The sequence below is a fragment of the Canis lupus genome, chromosome 30 (genome assembly GCF_048164855.1).
Source record: "Canis lupus baileyi chromosome 30, mCanLup2.hap1, whole genome shotgun sequence".
In the NCBI taxonomy this organism is placed as follows: Eukaryota; Metazoa; Chordata; class Mammalia; order Carnivora; family Canidae; genus Canis; species Canis lupus.
In genome coordinates, this window is record NC_132867.1 from 30797290 (window position 1) to 30811050 (window position 13761).

General features: G+C 52.1%; 1 protein-coding gene across 2 annotated transcripts in view; it reads left to right on the forward strand.

Moving 5' to 3' along the window:
- The first annotated feature begins 220 nt into the window (after positions 1–220).
- HUNK (hormonally up-regulated Neu-associated kinase) overlaps positions 221–13761 on the forward strand; it is a 106330-nt gene continuing 92789 nt past the window's right edge. The window contains exon 1 of one of the 2 annotated variants that reach the window (XM_072806749.1): positions 221–318. Coding sequence is in view for 1 of the 2 variants with exons in the window: in XM_072806747.1 (XP_072662848.1) it covers positions 1577–1858 (282 nt within the window). In the remaining variant the exon portion in view is untranslated. Of the gene's footprint in view, positions 319–1576; positions 1859–13761 lie in introns of those variants that run through there. The other variant, XM_072806747.1, reaches the window with a different exon arrangement.

Genomic DNA, 13761 nt, shown 5'->3' on the forward strand with positions numbered 1-13761 from the left:
TAACGAGGCTGCTGCCTCCTAACTTGCGAGTAGTTCATTAGAGAGCACATGTGACGTCAGATCTATTTAGAAGAGGCGTTTCTTGGGGTCGCTTTTCAGATGGGCCACAAGGCCCCCAACTGGATTCATGACAGCTCGGCCCACCCCGGGTAAACCCCCCCTCCCCTCCCCATCTCCGAGCACTGACGGGGTCCGGCCACCCGGAGCAGTCAATAAAGCAAGGAACTTGGGTTAGGACCGCATCCTTTTCAACTCTGATGCAATTGCCAGGGCCTGGAAGCGTGCAGGCAGCGCGGGCGCCTTTCCGCGGCTCAACAGGTAGTATTTTGTAAGGGCTTCCCCCTTACCTCTCCCCCCTCGCCCCCACCCCAAGCTCCGGCCTCACGAGAGTCCCCGTTTCAGGGAAGACGTTGCTGGCTGGGGGTGGGCTGGGGGTGGGGTGGGATCCTGGAGAAAACCCGAGCCAGCCGGGCAGCCGCGCCTGCGGGCGAGGGGATGCGCACGGTCGCGGCGCGCACAGAACAAAAGCCAGGAGGGGCTGCGAGCGCCGGGCCCCAGCCCCCGCCCCCGCCCCCGCCCGCCGCGCCTCCGGGGGAGCAGAGGTGTGAACGGCGAGCGGCCGCCGCAGGCGCCCCGGCCCTACCCCAACCCCCCCCCGCTCCCCCCCTCCCGCCGCCACTATTGTTGCAGCGGAGACCCGGCTGCGCGCGAGCCCGACGGACGCCCCGCCGCCTCCCCATCCTGCCTTCCCGCCCGGGCCGCGGGGCCCTACTGTGTGCCAGGCCCCGGGCTGCGCACCCAGCCCCTGAGCCCAGCGCCGGCTCCGGGAGCCCTCCCCCGCCCTCCCCTCCCCCTGCCCCCGGCGGGCGCGGCTGCGGGCGCATCGCCTCGCCGAAAGGTCCAGAAAGCCCGAGCCCGGGATCCGGGCGGGAGGCGCCGCGGGAGGCAGCCCGACCCGGGCGGCCCGGGCGCGCGCATCCCCGAGGCCGCGCGGGGTCCCCCGTCTGGCGCTCAGGTGACTCCGCCGCGCGCCCCGCCGCCCCCTCCCCGGGGCCCTCCCCTCGCCGGCGGGGGTCGAGCGCGGCCGCGGCGCGCGGCGAAGGAGGGGCTACGAGGGATTTGAAAGTGCTCGGGCCGCCGAGTGCAGCTCGCATCTGTTCCCGCCGCCCGCGCCCGGATTGAATTTCTGCAAATTCAAACTGAATGGGGCTTTCTTCTGCTGCCTTCCAGAGGGCGCCTGCAGCCCGCCGCGCGCTGCCCCCGGAGCGCCGCTAGGACGCGCGAGCCGGCCCCGAGCTCCGGGACCCGGCGACCCCGGGGACCCCCGGCGACCCCGGCGACCCCGGCGACCCCGGCGACCCGCGCCCGCGAGCCGGCCGACTGTCAGCAGCCGCCGGACGGGACCCGTTGGGGCCCCCGGGCGACCCTCCGAAGAAGAACTTCTTGGGGGCGGGTCCCCGGAGCCCGGCCGCCCGCTATTGTCTGCGCGGCGCTCGGCGGCGGCGGGGGGCGCGGGCCCAGGGCGGCGGCTGCGGGGCTGCGGGGCTGCGGGGCTGCGGGGCTGCGGGCGAGCGCGATGCCGGCGGCGGCGGGGGACGGGCTGCTGGGCGAGCCGGCGGCGCCGGGGGGCGGCGGCGGCGGCGGCGGCGGCGGCGGCGGCGCGGAGGACGCGGCCAGGCCGGCGGCGGCCTGCGAGGGAAGTTTCCTGCCGGCCTGGGTGAGCGGCGTGTCCCGCGAGCGGCTCCGCGACTTCCAGCACCACAAGCGGGTGGGCAACTACCTCATCGGCAGCAGGAAGCTGGGCGAGGGCTCCTTCGCCAAGGTGCGCGAGGGGCTGCACGTGCTGACCGGAGAGAAGGTGAGCCGCCCGGGCCGCGGGGAGCACTGCGCGGGGAGTCCGGCCGCGCCTGCCCGAGCTCGCGGCTGCAGACAGGGGCCGAGCCCCCCTTCCCCGGGGGGCGGCGGGGGACCCGCGGAGCCGCCCGCAGCCTTCCTGCTCCCCCGAGGGCGCCGCCTGGTGGACACCAGCGCGGGGGGAGGGGGATGATGGATGATGGGGAGGCTCGGTTCCTGCGCCCCCCCCCAGGGGCCCCCTAGATCCGTGGAGGAGCTGGAGCCAGGCCCTTGCGTGGAGGGTGCCAGCCCTTGGGGAGCCTTAGGTTCCCCTCCTGGGCTCCGAGACCCCGGGGACCTCTTCCACCTGTAGGCTGGGGCAGCTAGGGCAGCTTTTGGTGCTCAGATGAGGCCCCCTCCCGCCCCTGCTTTCTGATCTGACCCACCCCTCTTTCCCCAACCACTTCCATCTCCGTCCCTCCATCCCTCCATCCCTCCTCCATTCTCTTCAAGCCACTGAGTAGGAGCTGCTGTAAGGACCCTCTTCGTGGAGGGGGGGGGGCGCTACAGAACTACACACTGATATCCCCAGGCTTAGGGGGGTCTGGAGGTGCCTTCCGATCTTTCCGGGAGAGCCCCCAGAGCCCCCAGAGGGGCACCCTCCCGCAACTTGTGAGAAGTTGGATGGTTGTGACCCTTGCCAGGGTTTGCTAAGGTAGATCTAAGTTGTAGCTTGGATCTGTGAGAAGAAAGCCAGGAGGTGATGACTGATTTTGGAGCTGAGTGGCCCAGATGCTGGGTCACCCCAAGTAGTGAGGCTGCCCAAGCTTGCCACAAGCTCATGGTCATCTGAGACTCAAGGCTCTCCCTCCTCCCCAGCGCCCTCCTCTCCCCTGCTCCCCCTGCAAGGCTTGGAGTCTCTCAGCCCATGGCCAGAGAGTATCCCCTTCTGCTGGCTCACTGATCAGGGAAGCATCCACATATGGGGGCAGGAGGCTGTAGGTTCCTACTTCCCCTTCTGCCCACTGACCTGGGATCCTCTGCCCAGCCTGGGATGCCTGGCGATGCCATACTGTGGACCTTCGAAGCCAGGGTGAACTGCCCTGCACCCGTGTCCCCAGCCTCACCTACCTTTGGTTCCCCCCTCCTGTGTCCTGAAGCTCCTTGCATTTCACCCTTCTCATTTGTTCTCTGTTCCTACCGCTGCTCTGGGCAGGGGAAGGGGGGGGGGTACCTTGGTGGGGTAGCTGCGGTTAGAGTGAGTAGTTTAGAAAGTGCCTTTTTCTTGAATTTCCACGTAAAAAGGGAGTGTGCAGAATGCACTCCTCGAAATCGGGTACCTCTTCAAGGAAAAACACTCCTAACCTCCTCCTAGTCCAAAGGGATCACAGCAGACTTTCCTCCTTTGGTTTGCAGTCGGGCTGGCCCACGGACAGGCGGCCAGGGTGCGCGGCCGGCCCAGGCCCCCCTGGCTAACCACAGCGCACTCACGTCCCCATCCCCGGGGACATTCCTCTTGGCACGGGTGGGAGAACTTTGTTTTCCTTTGAAACATATAGGACTTAGTCTGGTTGTGTGTGTTCCTGCTTGAAACTTAGCAAAAAGAGACGAGACTTTAAACTGACAGCATGTGGCCAACATTAGGAGCACGTCCATCTCGCCTGGCCCTGCCGCTCTGCCTCCCCTGGCTTCTCTCCACTTTCCCATGCTGTGTTCTGCCTCCGGCTCCTCACCGGTGCATTTTTGCTCCATAACATAAGGCTGTTGGCCTTGGCTGAACTGGGCGAGGATGCACTGAGAGCTCCTGACTTATCTTTTTTTTTTTTAATATTTTATTTATTTTAGAGGGAGAGAGAGTGCATGTGAGCTGGGAGGGGAGGAGGAGAAGGAGAAGGAGGGTGAGAATCTCAGGCAGACTCCCCGCTGAGTGGAGCTGACCTGGGACTCGAACCCCGGACCCTGAGATCATGACCTGAGCCGAAAGCAAGAGTTGGACACTCAACCAGCTGAGCCACCCAGGCGCCCCTTGTCTTATCTGTCTTTCCTTTTTATGTTTTTAAACAGCTGTGGTATCAGTATTCAACTCGAAAGACACATTAGTGGAACAGAATATTCATTTATTATTTGAGAGAAAGAGAGAGAGAAAACGTGTGCACTCGAGAGAGCACAAGCCAGGGGAGCTGCAGAGGGAGAGGGAGAAGCAGACTCCCTGCCGGCAGGGAGCTGACTTGGGGCTCCATCCCAGGACCCTGAGATCATGACCTGTGCCAAAATCAAGAGTCCGACGCTCAACCAACCGAGCCGCCCAGGCACCCCCGTCTTATCTTTCTTAAATGATGAGTCTCACCATCAAAGATAAGTCAGGAGCTCTCAGTGCATCTTCAGCAAGTGGGGAAGAGACCATTAATTGGAAGTGAAATAGTCATTCTAGACTAATTGATTGGCTCTAGTTATTGAGGGCGGTTCCTGGGGTTGGGGAGAAGGTGGGGAGATTTTTCTGACTGTTCTCCAGCTATGAGAATCAGTGCTTCAGGGAGTACAAGCATCACCAGAAATCTGGATTTTAGTTCCCTTAATTGCCAGCTTTAAGGAAACAATGGGTGTCATTCGTGGCTTTTATCTCCCAAATCCGACACCTTTAAAGCTTAACTAATAGATTAGGGTTTTGGCAGATCGTGGAGACTAAAATGTGCGTGTGCGCGCCTGCATGTGCATGCACACGCATGCATGACTTGGGGAAGGATTACTGAGTTCCTGAGTCCCCATCCACACTGGAGTTCTGGATATTGTCTTACTAAAGCCAAACAAAGGTGAAGTGAACCTCCTGCTATGTTCAGACTTGCCCTCTTTTTACAAGGGGACCTAGTAAGAGGGTTTTCAGGCTGGCGAAGGGGTACTTATGTGAACCTAGCAAGGGGAAACCTCGAGGTGACAGTACCCTAGGGGGAGGGAAATGAGTTGACCCTCCCAGTGGGTGATGAAAATGGCCCTGTTAAGCCTCTCACCCCAATACTGCCCTCGTTTTGGGGGCGCATACTTTGGTTAGAGCACTTCACTTTTATCCTTCCCTTTATTTTTAAAAGGAGATAGATCACAGTGGGAGAGACATTAAGTCATGAACACTGTAGTAAATGGATGCATGGCCCCATGCCATCCCCCGCGGCAGGACCGGGGCAGCTTGTGATGGTGAATCAGTTCTTGAAAAAGCTCAAAGGTGGGATGGAGAAAGGGAAGAAGAAGGGGTACCTACGTTTGGCCAGCTTCACAGTTACAGTTTCAAACTATACACTGTGTTTTGGGTGTTTTGTGCCAAACTCTATAGAGTACTGTTGGTTTAGGACACTTAGGGTGTGTGTGTGTGTGTGTGTGTGTGTGTGTGTGTGTGTGGCGTTTCGACTCGGTGCACATTTCCAAAAAGATTTGGGCAATATCCTCCGTGGTTTGCTGGGAATTACTGTCTGAGATGATAGAAAACCACTTTCTCCTGACTTTCATTTCAGGCTTCAATCCTATCTCATCAAGTAGCTTCCTTTGGCCACCGCTGTCTGCTGGGCAGGGCAGTATTTCGCCTGCCTTTCCTGTGAAGTTGTTTGTTTGAAAGTTATTTGCATCTAGATGGCCCTGTTACTGCTTGAAAAGAAAGAATGGGTTTGGGTGACACCTACTTTTGCCCTCCTTTAGCTTTGAGTGAACGTCATCTCTGTTAATATGGCTTTGAAAATAAAGACTCCTAACTCTGGGAAACGAACTAGGGGTGGTGGAAGGGGAGGAGGGCGGGGTGGGGGTGAATGGGTGACGGGCACTGAGGGGGGCACTTGACGGGATGAGCACTGGGTGTTATTCTGTATGTTGGTAAATTGAACACCAATAAAAAATAAATTTATTTAAAAAAAAGAAAAAGAAAATAAATAATTCTCTTGGTCATGTGAGACTCTTAACCGGTACGTTCTTAGGGCAGAGTGTCTGTGACTACTGGAGGCTGATAATTGGAGGAGGAAAAGTGACCACAAAATCAGATTTTGCGTAGTATTCTCTGTGGCTTTGAAACCAAGTCCCCCCCCCCCCATGGGGGGGTGGGGGGTGGGAGTGGTAATTGAGTGATGACTTTGGTTTTTTTTTTTTTTTTTAAGATTTTCTTTATTTGTTCATTTTCTTTATTTTTTTTTTTTAAGATTTTTCTTTATTTTATTTATTTGTCACAGAGAGAGAGGGAGAGGGAGAAGCAGGCTCTCTGCAGGGAGCCCGATATGGGACTTGATCCCAGGACCCTGGGGTCACGACCTGAGCCGAAGGCAGCTGCTCAACCACTGAGCCACCCAGGCGTCCCCAAGTGATGACTTTGAAAGACCTAAGAGGTTGTGTCTGCTGCCCCTGAAATTCATCCTGATACCTATGAAACGCCTCATTTTGACATACAATAGGTTATTATTGTATGTTTTTAAATAAACTTGATAAAGTTGGAAAAGCTTATGGAGAAAAGCAGGGTATATATCTATCTCAGGTAGGGAGCTGGTTTCATAGGCAAAGCTGCAAAAAGGGGACCCTGGCTGATGCCACAAAGTACCTCCTTTTGTGATTAAACCTTTCTAAGATACAAAGTTGGATACATGAATGATTGGTTAAGATGTTTAAGTATCTTGTTCTAACCCTTGCTTAAAAAAAATAATAAGCCTGTTTATCACTTTTGTTGGAGCTATTCTGCAGCTAAAAATAAGGGTTGCCTGCTTAGTAAGTTGCCAATAATTATGCTGGGAGCATGACGGTGCCAGATACCTGGAGTAAAGGAGTTACTAAAAATACAGTTTACTATGTTTTGCAGAACAGGAAATATGACTAATTTTAGAGATGGCCTTTTGGCAGATCTGTTTTTAGCAAGTATTTCTGAAACAAACAGGTGCTAAATCCTGTATTTTTTATTATTATTTTTTATTTTCTGAAGTGCTAGAAATGTAGGGGTAATAGCTCCGAGGAACAAGCAATGCTTAGAGAACTGGAAACTCCTATTAATCCGCAGCAGGGATTTCTTGGCAAGGAGGAGGCGTTCGGCAAAGGCACCTGCTCAGCGTGGCGCGTGTGGCGAGGCAGTGCCTATAATTTCCGAGATTGCATGCCGCCGTTGCGGGCACATTTCTTTTTGAACTTGCTGCCCCATCTCATCTTTTTGAAGTCCGTGTGAATGATGGAAATTGGCACTTAGGGCTTAGTTCTTAGGGTTCATTGATGCGCGGGGCCGTGGACTTCAAAGGGAGCTTGGAATGGGCCTAACAGCGCTGGAGCCCTACAGCCCTACATTTTCTCTGTAGGGGTGGAGTCCCCATATGGGGGGGGTGGATGATGACGGCGGTCTGGAGTGAAGCCTGGCAGTCAGCCCTCCCCACCGTTACCTTCCAGAAGGTGGGGGCCAGTGGCAGCTGCATCTGCCCAGAATGACCAGCAGCCCCGGTGTCGTCCTCTGTGACAAGGTGGCTTGGCCACGGTCTCATTTGCCCTGGGACGCACACCCTCTCTGAGCATCCGTGGTAACCCAGTGACCGGCTCTCTTGGCTCATTGAAACCCATAGATAAATCCATGAGCCCGATTTTTAGCAAACTGACCAGAGCTCTTCCTCTGCTCACCGGGGGACCCCCGGCCACTTCTGAGTGCCCACCTGAATTGAATTCCAGGCGCTCGCTTCGGATGGGGTGCGGCCGGCTGGTGAGATGACCAGGGGGAGGGAGGTGAACCCCCGGGGGGCTGAATGGGACCAGAGGAAGCTGATCACCTGTACAAAGGCAGGGAGGGCTGCTACCTCTCCTTTATCACAAGTGCCAGCTCTTGCAGGTGTAGTGTGTTTTGTGGGTTTTTTTTGGGGAGGGCCCTCTGTGCATTTTCTCACTTCGTGCTAGCAATGCCCCTGGGCAGGTGAGAACCAACTGGTGGGGGTCCTTACCTGTATTGATGAAGTAGAGGGAGCGCCCTGAGTAGGTTTTCCCTGCAACCTTCACTTCTCTACTGTTAGGGCAGCGTAACAAATAATCCCGAAGCTGGTGGCTTACATTTATTCTTTCACAGTTCTGAAGGCCAGGAGTCCCAAATCCAGGTGTCAGCAGGGCCGTGCTCCCTCTGGAGGCTCTAGGGGAGGACCCGTCCTTGCTGCTTCTAGTTTCTGCCACTTACTAGCAATCCTTGCCATTCCTTGGCTGGTGGCTCTGCCACTCCGGTCTCTGCCTCCGTCTTCACGTGGCCTTCCTCCTCCTGGGTGCCACCTGTGTCTCCGAATCTGCCTCTCCGTATAAGAACACTGATAACTGGATTTAGAGGGTTGACCCTAATCCAGTAGGACCTCGTCTTGATTACATATGCAAAGATGCCGTTTCCAAGAGGGTGCCATTCACAAGTACCAGGGGGTAGGACTCAAACGTGTCTTTTGGTGGGACGCAGCTCAGCTCACAGCGCCCCCAAAGACTGTTAGGATTGTGTTGCAGGCGAATGGTCTCAGGGCTATCCTCATAGCAGTACTTGGGAGGGGAGGGGTGAGGAGGGGCACGGCAGGAAGGGCAGGGGGAGATGTTGGGCTCCAGTGCAGTCTCAGCGACGCCCCTGCCCATGCCGTGGAGCCAAGATGGTCCTACATGGGGGTCCCAAGTTGGAATGAGGGGACTGGGCCTCTGCATGGACCCATCATTGGATGGGGGCTGCCCTGGGAAGGGGGCATGACCTTGGGCACTTGCTGAGGGCAGTTCCTGGGGGGGCTCACAGCTGAGAGCCAGCAACAGCAGGGAGGAAGCTCCTTAGCCCTAAATGGGAAGCTGGGCAGCAGCCCAGTGTCCGCAGCTTACTGGCTTACTGGGTGGGGGGTGGGGGGGCATGGGGCCAGGGCCCGACTGGGAGGGAGTCTTAGTCTGAGTCCATAAAGGAAGTGGGTAGCTTCCCGCCCCACCTTGCTGACCCAGCTGTCATCATCCCTCTCAGCCTGGCACGAGGGAGCATCGGCGAGGTCTACACTCCAAACACTCTGTGTCCTGGGAAATATTCTTGCCTCGTGTTTCTCTTCGGTTGGAATCCCTGGGCGCTCTTGTTGACCAGCGTGCCCAGTTCAGAGACAGTGGGAGGGACCCTCCCTCCCCGATCCCCTCCTGGGTTGTGGGAAGAGTTGTCGAAGCAGCTGTGGGAAACCGGATTATAGCCGATGAGAGTTCATGATTCAGGCCATACCAGCGGACAGAAGACTACCTGGGTCAGAGCCGTTTCTTAACACCTTCTTACCACCTCACCGTGCTGGCTCTGCCCTCCTTACCTCTCTGCCCTTCCTAATTACTGGGTTCTTTTTGTTTTTTTATCATATTTGTGTGTTTTAAGATTCATCTGGTTCAGTTTTGGCGTAGTTCATACAGACACATGTTCTTCAGTTCGAAAGTTTCAAGAGGGTAGGTAGTGAGAGGTCATTCTGCCTCTTACCTGTGTGCCTTTCTGTCCCCAGAGGCAACCCTGATTCCAGATTCCTGTGTGTCCTTCCAGGGATGCTCTCTGTGCATTCAGGTGTTCATATACATTTGTAAATGTAGAGGTGTGGCAAAGTATGCTTCTACACCTATGTGCTGTTGGTGTCTTGATTTTTCTCACTTAGTAATAATATGTGTTGCACATCCTTCCTGCAAACTACTATAGGATTGCCTCATTATTTTTTTTAAGATTTTATTTATTTATTTGAGAAAGAGAGAAAAGGGGAGAAAGGGAAAATACACGAAGTGGGGCGGGGAATGGCAGAGAGAAAGGGAGAAGCAGACTCCTTGCTGTGCAGGGAGCCTGACAAGGGTGAGGTGGGGGGCGGGAGAGGGCTTGATCCCAGGACCCCGACATCATGACCTGAGCCGAAGGCAGATGCTTAACTAACTGAGCCACCCAGGCGCCCCAGCTCATTATTTTTAATTACTGCATTTTATTCATCGGATAGAGCTAACATATTTGCTGTATCATTCCTTGTTGGTTAAGTCAAAGGACATTAGTTAAAGAATTAAGGACGATTAAAGAGGGGACATTTAGGTTGTATGGAATTTTTTGTCCTTCTCAAACGCTGCGGCAGTAAACATCTGTGCCCGTTGGTTATTTTGTAAATGTTTCGAGTATATCGGAGGGATTGGTTGCTAGTCTTAGGTGAAAGGATATGACCGTTTCAACCATCGAAAAATATTGCCAAATTGCCTTCCATAGAGGTTATCCCCATTTCTGCACACAGTAACCTGCTGTGGGAGTATCTTTCTGTATCTTTGTTCAATACAAACCCTCTTTAAATGTTTTGATCTTTACCAGTCTTGTAGATTAAACATGGTATCTGGTTTTATTCATAGTTCCTCCAATTAACAAGTGAGGATATTTTCACGTTTAACAACAATTTGCATGCCATTTCTGTTCATTGTTCCTGTCTGTTCACCATTCTCCCCTGGGTTTGGGGTCTTTTTCTTATTGATTTCTAGGTGCATTTTATATATTAAGGAAATCAGTCCTCTTTCAGTGATATGTTTGGCAGCCTTGTCCATCTTGCTCCGTGTTTCTTCTTTGTCTTTGTTTCTTGGTGATTCTTGCCATTGCAGAGATTATTTCCCTGGATCCCACTAACTAGAGAGGGACTATAGATGAACTCTGTATGTCCACAAACCCCTGTAAATTGTATGTGGATAATTAAATATTTCTGAGGAGAGTGTCCATTCCATGACTTTCTTTCTAAAAAGAGTTCTTTCCCTCTAGAAAGTTAAGAGCTACTGCTTTCTTGCCCAGCCCTGTCTGCTCTGTGTTGTTGGGATAAGGGTTTGGGTCACCTTGGTGTGCTAGCGCCTGTGCTGATTGGGCAAAAATTGCAGATTACACTTGGATTGGGCAGGCTGACTCTACAACCATCACCTCAGACTGAGCACGGTATTCTGACCCCCTGCTCTTGTTGTGCTTGGATCATGGGCATGGGGCATGATGGTGTATGGATGGATCTTTGGAAAACCTTGATTCTTGCTGGGACAACTCCGAATCCATATCCTGTAATCTCTTCATGGGAAAGGCAATAGATAAAATTTGTCTTCCCCCCCTCACCATCTCTGTTAGTTAGCCGGGGGCATTGTAACGAAGCATCACCAACTGGGTGGCTTAAACAGAAACATATTGCCACACTGTTCTGAGGCTAGAAGTCCAAAATCAAGGTGTCGGTGGGGTTGGTTCTTTCTGAGGGCTGTGAGGGAGAATCTGCTCCAGGCCTCTCTCCTTGGCTTACAGATGGCTGTCTTCTCCCTGTGACTCTTACGTCACCTTCCTTGTATGTATATCTGTCTCTGTGTCCACATTTCCTCTTTCTATAAGGACACCAACCATATTAGAGTAGGGCCCATCCTCATGACCTTACATGAACTTGATTACTTCTGTAAAGACTGTATGTCCAAATAAAGTCACATTTTGAGGTAGTGGGGGTTAGCACTTGCTGTAGTGAGAATGCTTGTACCCACCCCTCGAATTCATATGTAGATGCCTAAGCCCCAGTGTGATAGTATTTGGGGGTGAGGCCTTTAGGAGGTGATAGGACATGAGGGCAGGGCCCCTATGAAGAAGACTAGCAGTCTTATAAAAGAGACCCCAGAAAGCTCCCTTGACTCTTGCAAGAACACAGCAAGAAAATACAGCCCCAGACCCCAAATCTTCCAGTGCCTTGATCTTAGACTTCCAACTTCCAATCTGTGAGAAATAAATTTTTGCTATTTATAAGCCACTCAGTCTATGGTATTTTGTTATAGCAGCTTGGATGGATTCGGAGAAGACTTAAACATAAGAATTTTGGGGGAGATGAAATTCAACCTATAATGTCACCTGACCCTATGGTGTATATTTGTGTGTTGATACATTTATTGTCTCCTCATTGGACTATAAGCCCCATGAGGAAGGGATCACCACTCTCTTACTGGTGTCTAGACTAGTACCTGGAACAGAGAGGGTGCTCAGTAAATATTTTTTGAGTGCATCAAAAAATGCTTTGAGGTTTCTAGGACATGAGGGCAGCCTCTGGATGACAGTGTCCAAGTTGGCAGGGACTGGTTCTGCACACACTGTGACTCCACTCCTCATGGCTCATAGGTATGCCTGCGTGTGGGGTGTGTTAGATGGACTTGGTTGTCGAGGTGGCGTTCCTTGGGAAAAATCCTAGCCCCGGAACAGCTGTGCCTTCTGCAGGGATTTGTTACGGATGGCACCTAGGTATCAGAGTGACAGGTGACCAGCTAGAAGCAGAAGACTATTTTGCAATGTCATGGGACTTGCTAATGGACCCTCAGCTCTTTCCTGAGAAAATGTACTAACACTGCAACAGATGGCAAATTTGCTATTTGCAAACATACATTTTTTTGGATGTTTCCCATGGAGATATATGGAGGTTTGGATCTGTCTCTTTGACTATAATTTTTTAATAAGTTTATCAGTCTCCTAAGCCAAATTGCTGCCAAAACATTTGGCAATCCTGCTTGCTTCTCTTGCCTGTTCTCTGAGCCATTTGATTCTTTTTCATCTCCCTGCCACTTTTATCGCGTACTGAGTCCTTGTAGTCTTGCATCCCATCCCATGGCTTTTTGCTAAGGTGTCTGGCTTCCTTTCTGCCTCTGCTTAGGTCCTCTTGTTCGATGAAGCTCCATTCTCGGTCACTTCTGCCCTTTGCTGGGGATCTGTGAATAGAACACGGGAGAGTGGACAGCAGTGATGGGTACCCACTGGGCACAGAGCGGGCTGGTGAGGGACAAAGGAGGCAGGCGCTGTAGCATCTGCCCTCAGGGAGTCTTGCTATTTCTGTGTAGGGGTGGTAGGATGAAATTAGACTCCCGGCGAACCCTTTGTCTACTAGAGCAACACAGGGATTTCATGAGGTCCCGAATCACCAAAAACCTGCAGGAAAGAAATGAATGCTTGCTCTTTGCTTCCACCACCAGAGGTAACACTGAAAACAATAATCATCATGCACATTTATAGACCTCATACCACCTGCTAGGCTATGTCCTAGGTCCCAGGTCCTAGCTTGCTGCATAAAATAATTTCTTCCTTACAGTGGCCTTTTGTGGTAGGCACTGTTGTGCTCATTTTGCCGAGTCACCAGCCATGCTGTTGTGCCCAGGACTCTCTCAAGTTAAGCAGTGAAAATCCCACATTTTGGGAAACCCCTCAGAGAATGGCAAAACCAGATTCACCCTAGAAAACATTTCGTCAGAGTGTCTGGAATCCTTCTGAGGGCTTTCAAATAAAAGTTCTAGTGAGCAGCTAATCAGGTCATGAGTCAGCAATGCATAAACCAAAGCCCAAAGTCCTAGGCATACCTGGGGAGCTTGTTGTGGGTGACAACCTCCACATGTGATCGCGGGTAGTGAAGGGTGCTTTCCCCACCCTTTGGCTCCACTGTGCCAGGTTCGCAGTGCACTCTGAGTCTTGAAAGTGTGGACAGCAGATGTGGTCAGCCACGTCTTACGAGTTCACTATGAGATGAGGAGCTTGAGATTTGCGCGTGCGCTCGTGTGCACATACCACACACATATAAATGTATACATGTATATACATATACACAAATGTGTGTATCTCTATCAAATAGAAATCTTATAATAGGTAAATAATAATATATGTTTAATATATAATTAATATATATTTAATTATATATACACGTAAACACAAATATGTGTATCTTTATCAAATAGAAATCTTATAATAAATAATAATATATATTTAATTATATATATACACACAAATGTATATCTATCAAATAGAAATCTTATAATAGATAAATAATAATATATATTTATATATAATATATATTTAATTATACATATAAACACAAATGTGTGTATGTCTATCAAATAGAAATCTTATAATAGATAAATAATATATATTTAATATGTAATTAATATATATTTAATTACATATATACGCACAAATGTGTG